We start from the raw sequence: 14204 nt of genomic DNA, 5'->3' as shown, positions 1-14204 counted from the left end.
GCTTTACAATGCTTCCCTATGCTTTACCACACCTCTCTGTGCTTTACAATGCTTCCCTATGCTTTACCAGACCTCTCTGTGCTTTACAATGCTTCCCTATGTTTTACCAGACCTCTCTGTGCTTTACAATGCTTCCCTATGCTTTACCACACCTCTCTGTGCTTTACAATGCTTGCCTATGCTTTACCAGACCTCTCTGTGCTTTACAATGCTTCCCTATGCTTTACCACACCTCTCTGTGCTTTACAATGCTTGCCTATGCTCTCCTCCCCTCTCCTCTCCTCTCCTCCCCTCCCCTCCCCTTTCATCTCCTCTCCTCCCCTTTCCTTAGTATATTTGAGAGATCCACTATCGGGTTCTGTGATGAGTTGAAAATTGTTCAATTATCGAGGTGAGACTGTCCGTCTGTCTGTGTATCTATGTGTCTGTCTGTGTGTCTGTCTGTCTGTCTGTGTATCTATGTGTCTGTCTGTGTGTCTGTCTGTCTGTCTGTGTATCTATGTGTCTGTCTGTGTGTCTGTCTGTCTGTCTGTGTATCTATGTGTCTGTCTGTGTGTCTGTCTGTCTGTCTGTGTATCTATGTGTCTGTCTGTGTGTCTGTCTGTCTGTCTGTGTATCTATGTGTCTGTCTGTGTGTCTGTCTGTCTGTCTGTGTATCTATGTGTCTGTCTGTGTGTCTGTCTGTCTGTCTGTGTGTCTGTCTGTCTGTCTGTGTATCTATGTGTCTGTCTGTGTGTCTGTCTGTCTGTCTGTGTATCTATGTGTCTGTCTGTGTGTCTGTGTGTCTGTCTGTCTGTGTGTCTGTCTGTCTGTCTGTGTATCTATGTGTCTGTCTGTGTGTCTGTGTGTCTGTCTGTGTGTCTGTGTGTCTGTCTGTCTGTCTGTATCTCTGTGGTTCTCTAGACGACCAAAATATTCCGTTTAAGTTTCTATATATACAGTATATGCCTGTCTATCTATCTGTCTGTCTGTCTGTCTGTCTGTCTATCTAGATTAGCAATAAGAAAACTTTCAATGGCAATAGTTTTGTATATTACAGCATCTATCTTTCAATTTCAAAAATGATTCTGACAGTTCTCCGAAATTAAATATATCTGTTGATTTAACAGTATGATATAGAATCATTGCTGGAGCCACAGTCCAGTATAATATATAAAACTATGGCTATTGAAACTCAGGGGGGCTGTCTGAATAATTGCTGGAGCCACAGTCCAGTATAATATATAAAACTATGGCTATTGAAACTCAGGGGGGCTGTCTGAATCATTGCTGGAGCCACAGTCCAGTATAATATATAAAACTATGGCTATTGAAACTCAGGGGGGCTGTCTGAATCATTGCTGGAGTCACAGTCCAGTATAATATATAAAACTATGGCTATTGAAACTCAGGGGGGCTGTCTGAATCATTGCTGGAGCCACAGTCCAGTATAATATATAAAACTATGGCTATTGAAACTCAGGGGGGGCTGTCTGAATCATTGCTGGAGCCACAGTCCAGTATAATATATAAAACTATGGCTATTGAAACTCAGGGGGGCTGTCTGAATCATTGCTGGAGCCACAGTCCAGTATAATATATAAAACTATGGCTATTGAAACTCAGGGTGGCTGTCTGAATCATTGCTGGAGCCACAGTCCAGTATAATATATAAAACTATGGCTATTGAAACTCAGGGGGGCTGTCTGAATCATTGCTGGAGCCACAGTCCAGTATAATATATAAAACTATGGCTATTGAAACTCAGGGGGGGCTGTCTGAATCATTGCTGGAGCCACAGTCCAGTATAATATATAAAACTATGGCTATTGAAACTCAGGGGGGCTGTCTGAATCATTGCTGGAGCCACAGTCCAGTATAATATATAAAACTATGGCTATTGAAACTCAGGGGGGGCTGTCTGAATCATTGCTGGAGCCACAGTCCAGTATAATATATAAAACTATGGCTATTGAAACTCAGGGGGGCTGTCTGAATCATTGCTGGAGCCACAGTCCAGTATAATATATAAAACTATGGCTATTGAAACTCAGGGGGGCTGTCTGAATCACTGCTGGAGCCACAGTCCAGTATAATATATAAAACTATGGCTATTGAAACTCAGGGGGGGCTGTCTGAATCATTGCTGGAGCCACAGTCCAGTATAATATATAAAACTATGGCTATTGAAACTCAGGGGGGGCTGTCTGAATCATTGCTGGAGCCACAGTCCAGTATAATATATAAAACTATGACTATTGAAACTCAGGGGGGCTGTCTGAATCACTGCTGGAGCCACAGTCCAGTGTTTTTTTTTTCATTTGTTATTTTTTCTCAGTAAAACTTTTTTTGTTAATTTTTAATTTTTTTTAATTCAAATTATCAGTTGTTTTGTTTTGGAAGATGATATCGTTGTTTTAAGAGGGTTTCATTTTTAGGCAGTGTGCCAGCTTGATTCTTATCGTTAATGTTTATAATACTTCACACTAGATAACCGGGATCAAATTTCTTTTTACAGGCAGGCAGACAGACAGACAGACAGGCTGACAGACAGGCAGGCAGACAGACAGACAGACAGACAGACAGACAGGCTGACAGACAGGCAGGCAGACAGACAGACAGACAGGCAGACAGACAGGCTGACAGACAGGCAGGCAGACAGACAGACAGACAGACAGACAGGCAGACAGGCTGACAGACAGGCAGGCAGGCAGGCAGGCAGGCAGGCAGGCAGGCAGGCAGACAGACAGGCAGACAGACAGACAGACAGACAGACAGGCTGACAGACAGGCAGGCAGACAGACAGACAGACAGGCTGACAGACAGGCAGGCAGGCAGGCAGGCAGACAGACAGACAGACAGACAGACAGACAGACAGACAGGCTGACAGACAGGCAGGCAGACAGACAGACAGACAGGCTGACAGACAGGCAGGCAGGCAGGCAGGCAGACAGACAGACAGACAGACAAACAGAGATAGTAGACTGGATCCTAATTAAATTACATTTCTTTCATTCACAGTGAAGTATGCCGTTGTCTTTGTCACTATCAGTCTTTCTGGGCTTGATCGCTCTGTCTTCTGGAAGTGAAAGTACGTAGAAATTTTTTAGCCAAAAAAAATCTCTCACCTCTGATTAGCATTATTAACATGATCACTGCCCCCTCCCTTTAAAGGAGCGCTGACCATCTTTAAAATCCATTCTCTCACCTCTTATTAGCTTTATTAACATGATCACTGGCCCCTCCCTTTAAAGGAGCGCTGACCATCTTTAAAATCCATTCTCTCACCTCTTATTAGCTTTATTAACATGATCACCGGCCCCTCCCTTTAAAGGAGCGCTGACCATCTTTAAAATCCATTCTCTCACCTCTTATTAGCTTTATTAATATGATCACTGACTCCTCCTTTTAAAAGGAGCACTGATCAAGCCAAGTTAAATAATCTCTCTCTCTCTCTCTCTAGGCAGTGTAGAATGGTGCTACACTGAAGAAAACTGCAGTAAGTATATTACGACCGCAATTCAGGTCTTGAATCCTGTTCCTTATATTCTGTTAATATTTCAGCAATTAAGAGGTAGGCTGGTTTATATTGCTGGGATGGGGGGTGGATGATGTCACTGACAGGCTGGTTTATATTGCTGGGATGGGGGGTGGATGGATGATGTCACTGACAGGCTGGTTTATATTGCTGGGATGGGGGGTGGATGATGTCACTGACAGGCTGGTTTATATTGCTGGGATGGGGGGTGGATGATGTCACTGACAGGCTGGTTTATATTGCTGGGATGGGGGGTGGATGATGTCACTGACAGGCTGGTTTATATTGCTGGGATGGGGGGTGGATGATGTCACTGACAGGCTGGTTTATATTGCTGGGATGGGGGGGTGGATGATGTCACTGACAGGCTGGTTTATATTGCTGGGATGGGGGGGTGGATGATGTCACTGACAGGCTTTTTACGTTCATTTCATTTTTAAGAGCCGGACACATGGGTCAGGTTTGGTTACTGTAACGGCCAGAGACAATCTCCCATCGATATTGACCACACCAACGTTTGGAGAAACAACACCCTCACTGAGTTTAATTTCACACAATACAACCAGAAAAACTTGATGAAGGATATTGTGAACAGAGGACACACAGGTAAGATAAACTTAATGACGTCAATGAGCAACGTTTCCACTAGAAGCCTTTCTCTGTGCCTTCAGTGTAAATTCAATAGCATAGGGAAGCATTGTAAAGCACAGATAGGTCTGGTAAAGCATAGGGAAGCATTGTAAAGCACAGAGAGGTCTGGTAAAGCATAGGGAAGCATTGTAAAGCACAGAGAGGTCTGGTAAAGCATAGGGAAGCATTGTAAAGCACAGAGAGGTCTGCTAAAGCATAGGGAAGCATTGTAAAGCACAGAGAGGTCTGGTAAAGCATAGGGAAGCATTGTAAAGCACAGAGAGGTCTGGTAAAGCATAGGGAAGCATTGTAAAGCACAGAGAGGTCTGGTAAAGCATAGGGAAGCATTGTAAAGCACAGAGAGGTCTGGTAAAGCATAGGGAAGCACTGTAAAGCACAGAGAGGTCTGGTAAAGCATAGGGAAGCATTGTAAAGCACAGATAGGTCTGGTAAAGCATAGGGAAGCATTGTAAAGCACAGAGAGGTGTGGTAAAGCATAGGGAAGCATTGTAAAGCACAGAGAGGTCTGGTAAAGCATAGGGAAGCATTGTAAAGCACAGAGAGGTCTGGTAAAGCATAGGGAAGCATTGTAAAGCACAGAGAGGTCTGGTAAAGCATAGGGAAGCATTGTAAAGCACAGAGAGGTCTGCTAAAGCATAGGGAAGCATTGTAAAGCACAGAGAGGTCTGGTAAAGCATAGGGAAGCATTGTAAAGCACAGAGAGGTCTGGTAAAGCATAGGGAAGCATTGTAAAGCACAGAGAGGTCTGGTAAAGCATAGGGAAGCATTGTAAAGCACAGAGAGGTCTGGTAAAGCATAGGGAAGCATTGTAAAGCACAGAGAGGTCTGGTAAAGCATAGGGAAGCATTGTAAAGCACAGAGAGGTCTGGTAAAGCATAGGGAAGCATTGTAAAGCACAGAGAGGTCTGGTAAAGCATAGGGAAGCATTGTAAAGCGCAGAGAGGTCTGGTAAAGCATAGGGAAGCATTGTAAAGCACAGAGAAGTCTGGTAAAGCATAGGGAAGCATTGTAAAGCACAGAGAGGTCTGGTGAAGCATAGGGAAGCATTGTAAAGCACAGCGATTACTGTTTGAATGTACGCATATGTCTCTCTGGCGCCCCCTAGTGCAAGTGAACCTGGCTGAGGGCGCGGAGGTCAGTGGGGGCGGGCTGAACGGCTCTTACTCTGCGAAGCAGTTCCATTTCCACTGGGGAAACGGGCACTCGAAACCGGGGTCCGAGCACAGGGTGAACGCCATGCAGTATCCCATGGAGGTCTGTCTGCGTGTGAGGAGAGAGGGAGAGTGTGTGTGTGTGTGAGGAGAGAGGGAGAGTGTGTGTGTGTGAGGAGAGAGGGAGAGTGTGTGTGTGTGTGTGAGGAGAGAGGGAGAGTGTGTGTGTGTGTGAGGAGGGAGAGTGTGTGTGTGTGTGTGTGAGGGAGAGTGTGTGTGTGTATGTGTGTGTGTGTTTGTACGTGTGTGCTGTCGATCTGTTTTTGTTATCGTGACCCTCTCCTCTCACTCCCTCCCTCTCCTCTCACTCCCTCCCTCCTCTCTCAGATGCACATCGTTCATTTCAAGAAAGGACTTACTACTGAGGAAGTCCTTCAAGACCCAGAAGGCATTGCAGCCCTGGGATTCTTCATTGACGTGAGTCTGTCTCTCTGTGTGTGTCTCTCTGTCTGTGTGTGTGTGTCTTTATATATATAACAATAATTACCAATACTACTACTAGTTTTATTGGTTATGATGATGATAATAATAATAATAATAATAATAATAATAATGTGCGTATGTTTCGTTTCAGGTCTCGGTTGACTCGTCACATGACTCTGCCTGGGGGAAGATCGTTCACTTTCTCGATGATATCCCGACTAAGGGTGAGTAACGAGACACAGTGAGACTCCATTACAAACCTCAGCTGATCTAGCCTGTGTTACACGTGCCAGGTGGCAGTGCGGCTAGCACCGAAAACCAGCTCCTGAACTCCCAGCGAAAGCAACACAGACTGAGCCACAGAAATACAAAAACACAATATCTCTTACATCCAGTCTGTCTGATCCAGTCTGTGTTACACATGCATGGGCAGCAGTGTGGAGTAGCAGTTAGGGGCTCTGGACTCACTGGACACACTGGGGGCTGATCAAGCTGGTAGTAAAACCTGGACTGGGTGAATCAGAGCTGACATTAAACCTATACGGGCAGCAGTGTGGAGTAGCGGTTAGGGGCTCTGGGCTCTGGACTCTTGACCGGAGGGTCGTGGGTTCAATCCCAGGTGGGGGGGGACACTGCTGCTGTACCCTTGAGCAAGGTACTTTACCTAGATTGCTCCAGTAAAAACCCAACTGTATAAATGGGTAATTGTATGTAAAATAATGTGATATCTGTATAATGTGAAATAATGTATAATGTGATATCTTGTAACAATTGTAAGTCGCCCTGGATAAGGGCGTCTGCTAAGAAATAAATAATAATAATAATAATAATATAAAAAAGTGATCAGTGTTATTTTGTGCTTTTCAGACATGAACAAGTCCCTCTCTCTAGACCTCTCTCTGGATGACCTCCTCTCAGGTGTCAATCGGAGCCGTTTCTATAGATACTATGGTTCCCTGACCACGCCCAACTGCAATGAGGTCGTCGTGTGGACAGTCTTCCAAGAGCCAATCACAATCAGCGCCTACCTGGTGAGGACTGAGCTGCAGAGAACAAGGGATAATAATCCTAATCCTAATAATCCTAATCATCATCATAATAATCATAATCATCATCATCATAATCCTAACCATCCGAATTCTAATCCTAACCATCCGAATTCTAATCCTAACCATCCGAATTCTAATCCTAACCATCCGAATTATAATCCTAATCATCATCATCATCATCATCCTAATTCTAATAATCCTAATCCTAATTCTAATCCTAATCATCCTAATCCTAATAATCATAATCATCATCATCATCCTAACCATCCGAATTATAATCCTAATCATCATCATCATCATCATCATCACAGTAAAATGATTACTACTGCTACTATTAAAAATAGTACGAATAACCCTAATAATAATTTGTTATACTTATTTATTGTAATAATAATAATAATAATAATAATAATAATAATAATAATAATAATAATTTGTTATACTTATTTATTGTAATAATAATAATAATAATAATAATGTTATATTTACTGCTTCTAATACTATATATAATATAAACCCTAATACCAGTAATGGTCAGTTTTTAATGCACACAGCAGTTAATTGCTCATGATTGGTATGTGATTGTAAAGGCGAGGGAAGGACATGTCTTCATTTCACTAAAGGGACAGTTCAGTCTCTCATGGTCTCTCTCTCTCTTCCCCTCACCCTGTCTGTCCCTCCCTCTCTGTCTGTCTCCCTCTGTCCCCCTCTCTCTCGGTCTGTCTCCCTCTGTCTGCCTCTCTCCCTCTCTCTCTTCCCCTCTGTCTCCCTCCCCCTCCCTCTGTCTGCCTCTCTTCCCGTCTCCCTCCCCCTCCCTCTCCCTGTCTGCCTCTCTTCCCGTCTCCCTGTCCCTCTCCCCCCTCTCTTCCCCTCTGTCTCCTTGTCCCTCCCTCTCTTCCCCTCTGTCTCCCTGTCCCTCCCTCTCTTCCCCTCTGTCTCCCTGTCCCTCCCTTCCTCTCTCTCTCAAATTCAAAGTTGTTTTCTTAGCACGACAACAGTATTTCCAAAGCGGTTACAAAATACAATGCACGCATCAGGACCGTCACTAAAAGTTCAGAAATGTCTCCCTCCAGATTGACCAGTTTGCCCAGTCTGTCCACTCCGTAGACGGCCACGTCCGCAAGGTGCTCGACAGCTTCCGTCCTCCCCAGCCAATCAACAGCCGCCGCGTCCAGGCGTCGCCGGGGGTAACGGCGGAGCCCTGGCGGACGACGCGCCACGTTCACCTGGAAGCTGAAAGTTGTCAAAAGCTGGCCGCGGGGTCACTTTCTCTCTGCGCTAGCTACCTCGCTGTCGCCGTGGCAACCTTGCTGAGCCTCCTTTAAATCAAAGAGCTCAGCTGGTTCCCCCCCCCCCCCCCCCCCCCCCCTCCCTCCCTCCCTCCCTCCCTCCCTAGAAAGACAGAGAGACAGAAGTTATAAAGATATAGGTATATAGTTACTGTACAGAGACAGACAGCTACTATACAGACAGACAGACAGACAGACACAGCGACTGTAGACAGACAGATGGACAGATAGCTGCCTGGCAGTTAGGAATCTCAAAGCAAGCTTCTCAAAGGGAGGTGAAGGCAGATTTTAAAATGACAAGAACTCAATGTTGGAGGAGCGACAGAACCCAAGACCGCACAGATCGATTGAAGCAAAAACACCAGCGAGGAGGAGGAGGAGGAGGAGGAGGAGGAGGAGGAGATGCACGCACAGCAAATACTTCAAATAAATATAGTATAATATATAATATATCTATCTATCTATCTATATATCTATCTATCTATATATCTATCTACGTACCATTGCAATGAACGGCTTATCCTTTTTAAAAAGTTGTACAATTTAAATAAATGGTGAAAAACAAACAAATATGCTGGATGTGTTCATTTTTAATAACTGCTCGATATCTGGAAATATTCAAATGAATTACCAAGGAAAAGACTAATTATTATTATTATTATTATTATTATTATTATTACTTTTTTCCCCCAGATTAATTTGCAGTTTATTTGCACAGAATTATTATTTAATAACTGTGCACTAATAATAATAATAATAATAATAATAATAATAATAATAATAATAATAATAATAATACTTTTTTTCACAATCTTTTGTTCTGTTTATTTAAATAAAATGTATACTGTTTTATAGAGAAGATCCTGGTTATGGAGGTCTATATTTAGAGTGCTTATGTGGAAGGGTACGTAAAAGATGAGAGGGAGAGAGAGAGAGAGAGAGGGAGAGGGAGAGAGGGAGAGAGAGAGAGAGGGACAGAGACAGAGAGAGAGGGAGAGGGAGAGGGAGAGGGAGAGGGAGAGGGAGAGGGACAGAGACAGAGACAGAGACAGAGGGAGAGGGAGGGAGAGGGAGAGGGAGAGAGAGAGGGACAGAGACAGAGAGAGAGGGACAGAGACAGAGACAGAGACAGAGGGAGAGGGAGAGGGAGAGGGAGGGAGAGGGAGAGGGAGAGGGAGAGAGAGAGGGACAGAGACAGAGAGAGAGGGACAGAGACAGAGACAGAGACAGAGACAGAGACAGTGTCCACACACTGTCCCAATGGATACAGGGAACTGATAGTCCCCTCCCTAAAGAACCCCCACATCAAACGTGGCAGGGACTCGGGGGGCATCATTGTGTGGTACAAAGAGGAACTTAAAAACACTGTCTCTCCCATTAAAAGAGGAGAGACACATTTATGGCTCAAAATTGAAAAAAAAATCATCCAATCCCAATCTGACACATTCCTGTGCGCAGTTTACATGCCACCAATTGACTCCCCCTACCACCGAGAGGGGTGCTTCCAAAATTTACAATCAGAAATTAGCCATTTCCAATCCCTGGGCTCTGTGCTGCTGTGTGGAGATCTCAATGCCAGGACCGGCAGAGAGGTCGACTACATCAGCACAGAGGGGAACAGCCATGTGATTGGACAGCAGACCTCTTTGTACCACACACCCATCACCACACAGAGGAATAGTTTCGACAGTGTGGTGAACAAGAGTGGGAAGCAGGTACTGCATATCTGTAAAGGCCTGGGTCTGTACATCATTAACGGCAGGATCAGAGGGGATTCTCAGGGCAGATATACATACAGCTCTGCTCTAGGTAATAGTGTAGTGGACTACGCTATCACAGACATGGACCCAGAATCTATTAATGCATTTATAGTCCGGCAACAAAACCCCCTATCAGACCACTGCCAAACAGTCCTGTATCTAAAAACGAATCCAAAACTAAATAATTCAAACCCGACCCCACCCGCCAAATTATACGGTCTTAAACCAACCTATAAGTGGACACAAAGCAGTGCTGAGGAATATAAACAAACAATTCATAGTGCAGAAATAGAAAGTATGCTAAACAGCTTTCTAACTAAATTTTTTAAATTAGACAAAAATGGAATCAATTCGGCCATCAAAGAAATAAATTTTATATTCGAAACAACAGCAACAAAATCAAAACTCAAGAAAACAAACAAGAAAAAAACTAATTCTAAAAAGAAATCAAATGAAAAATGGTTTGACATGGAGTGTAAAACAAACAGAAAAGAATTAAGAAAATTGTCAAACCAGAAACACAGAGAGCCAAACAATATTGAACTGAGACTCAGCTACTGCAAGGCTCTGAAACAATACAAACACCTTCTCAATAAGAAAAGAGAAGAACACGTGTCCAAACAATTATCCCAAATTGAAGAATCCATAGAGCAAAATTCCTTTTGGGAACTATGGAACAAATTAAACACATCAAAAACTAGTCACGAATTGGCAATCAAAAATGGTAACATTTGGAAAAATTACTTTGATAAACTTTATCAAGAATTAGACGAAAACGAATTAAATCCAGACCAAAATTCAATATTAAAAAAACTAAACAAATTGGAAACCAAGATCAAGGACAATCAGAACCCACTGGACTTCCCAATAACAGGACCAGAGCTAAAAGAAAAGCTCCAAGCCCTCAAGCCCAGGAAAGCCTGCGGGCCCGACAGCATTATAAACGAGATGCTGAAACACAGCAGCCCCAGGATGCAGGAGGCCCTGCTCAAAGTATTCAACCTCATCCTGGCTGCGGGCTGTTTCCCTGACATCTGGAACCAAGGGCTAATAACACCAATTCATAAAAGTGGAGACAAATTCGACCCCAATAATTACCGAGGCATATGTGTGAGCAGTAATCTGGGGAAGGTGTTCTGCAGTATCATTAATGCCCGGATACTGGCCTTCCTTACCGAACACAATGTCTTGAGTAAGAGTCAGATTGGATTTCTGCCAAATTACCGCACCTCTGACCATGTTTACACCCTACACACCCTAATAAACAAACATGTGCACCAAAAAAATAAAGGAAAAATCTTTGCTTGTTTTATAGATTTTAAAAAAGCATTCGACTCAATTTGGCATCCAGGTCTATTCCTTAGAATTCTTGAGAGCGGTGTAGGGGGTAAAATTTATGACATCATTAAGTCAATGTATACAGAGAATAAGTGTGGTGTGAAAATTGGAAACCAAAGAACAGGGTTTTTCACCCAAGGGCGTGGAGTGAGACAGGGCTGCAGTCTGAGCCCAACACTGTTCAACATCTACATCAACGAGTTGGCTACGGTGCTGGAACAGTCTGCAGCCCCTGGCATCACTCTACACGACAAAGAAATCAAATTCCTGCTCTATGCAGATGACCTGGTCCTGCTGTCACCCACTGAACAGGGGTTGCAGCAGAGCCTGGCACTGCTGGAGCAGTACTGTCAGAAATGGGCACTGACAGTAAACCTGGACAAGACCAGAGTTATGGTATTCCAGAAGAAAGCCAGATCTCAGGGAAACAGGTACCACTTCACCCTGGGAAACAACACCTTGGAGCATAGCACCAGCTACAATTACCTGGGTCTAAAAATCAGTGCGTCTGGGAACTTCAACCTGGCTATAAATGCATTAAGAGATAAAGCGCGCAGGGCTTTTTATGCAATAAAGAATCGGCTATACAAAATTAAACCACCAATAAAAATTTGGCTAAAAATTTTCGACAGCATAATAAAGCCAATCCTTCTGTATGGTAGTGAAGTATGGGGTCCCCTTATGAACCCTGATTATAAAAAATGGGATCAAAGCCCCATAGAGAATTTCCATCTGGAATTCTGTAAACACCTCCTGCAGGTTCACAGGAGTGCAGCCAATAGCGCTTGCAGGGCTGAATTGGGCCGGTTCCCCTTACTCCACTCCATACAGAAACGAGCGCTCAACTACTGGGTCCATCTACAGCAGGCTGATCCGCAGTCCTACCACCACACTGCACTGCGGAGCTGCTCACAGCCCCCACAAGAGAATCCCCTCAGTAGAATGGTACTGAAGCTCAGCCAAATAAGTCAAATTAATACCAGCGAGCTTCAGAACACCACCAACAAAAAACTCCCAGCACAAAAAATGAAACAAATTAATCTAAATCTGGAAATCAATTATAAAGTACATTGGAATAACGAAATTGAATCACACAATAAATTACAATGCTATCTGGCCCTAAAAAAAGAATTTACCCTGGCAGAATATCTGGTCAGGGTCAAAAACACAAAACATAGACAGATCCTGACCAAGTACAGACTCAGTGACCACAGCCTGGCCATCGAAACTGGCCGGCACAAAAAAACCTGGATTGCCAAAGAAAAAAGGCTGTGCTGTCACTGTGATCTGGGAGAGGTAGAGACAGAAATGCACTTCCTGTTGTCCTGCTCAAAATACACAGAGATACGGGAGAGATATATCCCCCAATTCAAAAAACAATTGGCAGAGTTTAACCTCCTCTCCAATTCTAGTAAAATCCCCATCCTTCTAGGAGAGGAGGAGCGAACTGCAAATCTAGCAGCACAGTATGTGTCTGCCTGCCACAACCTGAGGGACAGTGTGTGACACCCTGCATACACGACCAGGGGTTACTGTTGATGAGGAGGGAGGGAGGGAGTTATATCGTTCAAAGGGAAGGGAACAATGGTTTTTTGTGTTTGTTATGTTCTGTAATTGTATTTCCGTTTTATTATTTCGGTTTTGTATTATAAAAGCTTTGGCAATACCTGAGCGCTCTCGTCATGCCAATAAAGCATTTTTGAATTTGAATTTGAATTTGAATTTGACAGAGGGAGAGGGAGAGGGAGAGGGAGAGAGAGAGAGAGGGAGAGAGGGAGAGGGAGAGGGAGAGAGAGAAGGGGCTGCAGCAGAGCCTGTCAGTGCTAGAGCAGTACTGTCAGATCTGGGCCCTGGCAGTAAACATGAACAAAACTAAAATCATGATATTTCAGAAAAAAACCCAGATATCAGGAAAGTAGATCCATCTTCACACTACACCACACCACAATAGAACACTGCATGCACTACACCTACCTGAGCCTAAACATCAGCGCATCAGGTAGCTTTAACCCGGCAGTGAATGCACTGAGAGAGAAGGCCCGCAGGGCTTTCTATTCCATAAAGAAAAAGCTTTATATAAAACTCCCCATTAGAATTTGGCTCAAAATTTTTGAAAGTGTTATCAAACCCATTGCCCTCTATGGCAGTGAAGTGTGGGGTCCGCTCACAGAGCAGGATTACACTAAATGGGATAAACACCCAATAGAAGCCCTGCACACAGAGTTCTGCAAAAACATCCTGCAAATACAGAGAAAAACACCAAACAACGCGTGCAGGGCAGAACTAGGTCAATATCCATTATTGATCTCAATACAAAAAAGAGCAATTCAATTTTGGCTTCATCTAAAACAAAGTAACCCAAACTCCTACCACAGTAAAGCCCTGCAGTACCAAGAACTGAGCCAAAAGAAGAGTCCCCTCAGCCAGCTGGTCCTGAAGCTCACTGCACTATTATTATTATTATTATTATTTATTTCTTAGCAGACGCCCTTATCCAGGGCGACTTACAATTGTTACAAGATATCACATTATACATTATTTCACATTATACAGACATCACATTATTTTTACATACAATTACCCATTTATACAGTTGGGTTTTTACTGGAGCAATCTAGGTAAAGTACCTTGTTCAAGGGTACAACAGCAGTGTCCCCCCCACCTGGGATTGAACCCACGACCCTCCGGTCAAGAGTCCAGAGCCCTAACCACTACTCCACACTGCTGCCCTTATAGGTTTAATGTCAGCTCTGATTCACCCAGTCCAGGTTTTACTACCAGCTTGATCAGCCCCCAGTGTGTCTAACACCAACCAGCCTCAGGACAGCACTGCTCCAACACAGACAATTCGAGGGAACCAAATTATAACACAACGCAAACAAAACTACCTCACCTATTGGGACACACACACAAAAACACAAAGCAAATTAGAGTGCTATCGGGCCCTAAAAAGACACTACACCCTG

The 14204-nt window shown here is 43.8% G+C and overlaps 1 protein-coding gene across 1 annotated transcript; it reads left to right on the top strand.

Moving 5' to 3' along the window:
• The first annotated feature begins 253 nt into the window (after window positions 1–253).
• Window positions 254–8710, top strand: LOC117414434 (putative carbonic anhydrase 3). Its single transcript, XM_034024182.3, has 9 exons — window positions 254–391; window positions 3001–3070; window positions 3443–3478; window positions 3959–4123; window positions 5274–5422; window positions 5707–5796; window positions 5954–6026; window positions 6670–6833; window positions 7925–8710. Exons 2-9 carry the CDS (start codon window positions 3007–3009, stop codon window positions 8174–8176), a joined length of 993 nt encoding a protein of 330 aa, XP_033880073.3. The 5' UTR covers window positions 254–391; window positions 3001–3006; the 3' UTR covers window positions 8177–8710.
• The last annotated feature ends 5494 nt before the right edge of the window (window positions 8711–14204 follow it).

This window comes from Acipenser ruthenus, unplaced genomic scaffold (genome assembly GCF_902713425.1).
Source record: "Acipenser ruthenus unplaced genomic scaffold, fAciRut3.2 maternal haplotype, whole genome shotgun sequence".
Classification (NCBI taxonomy): Eukaryota; Metazoa; Chordata; class Actinopteri; order Acipenseriformes; family Acipenseridae; genus Acipenser; species Acipenser ruthenus.
Note: the sequence above shows the minus strand (reverse complement) of the source record. Positions and strands in the feature narration are given on the sequence as shown.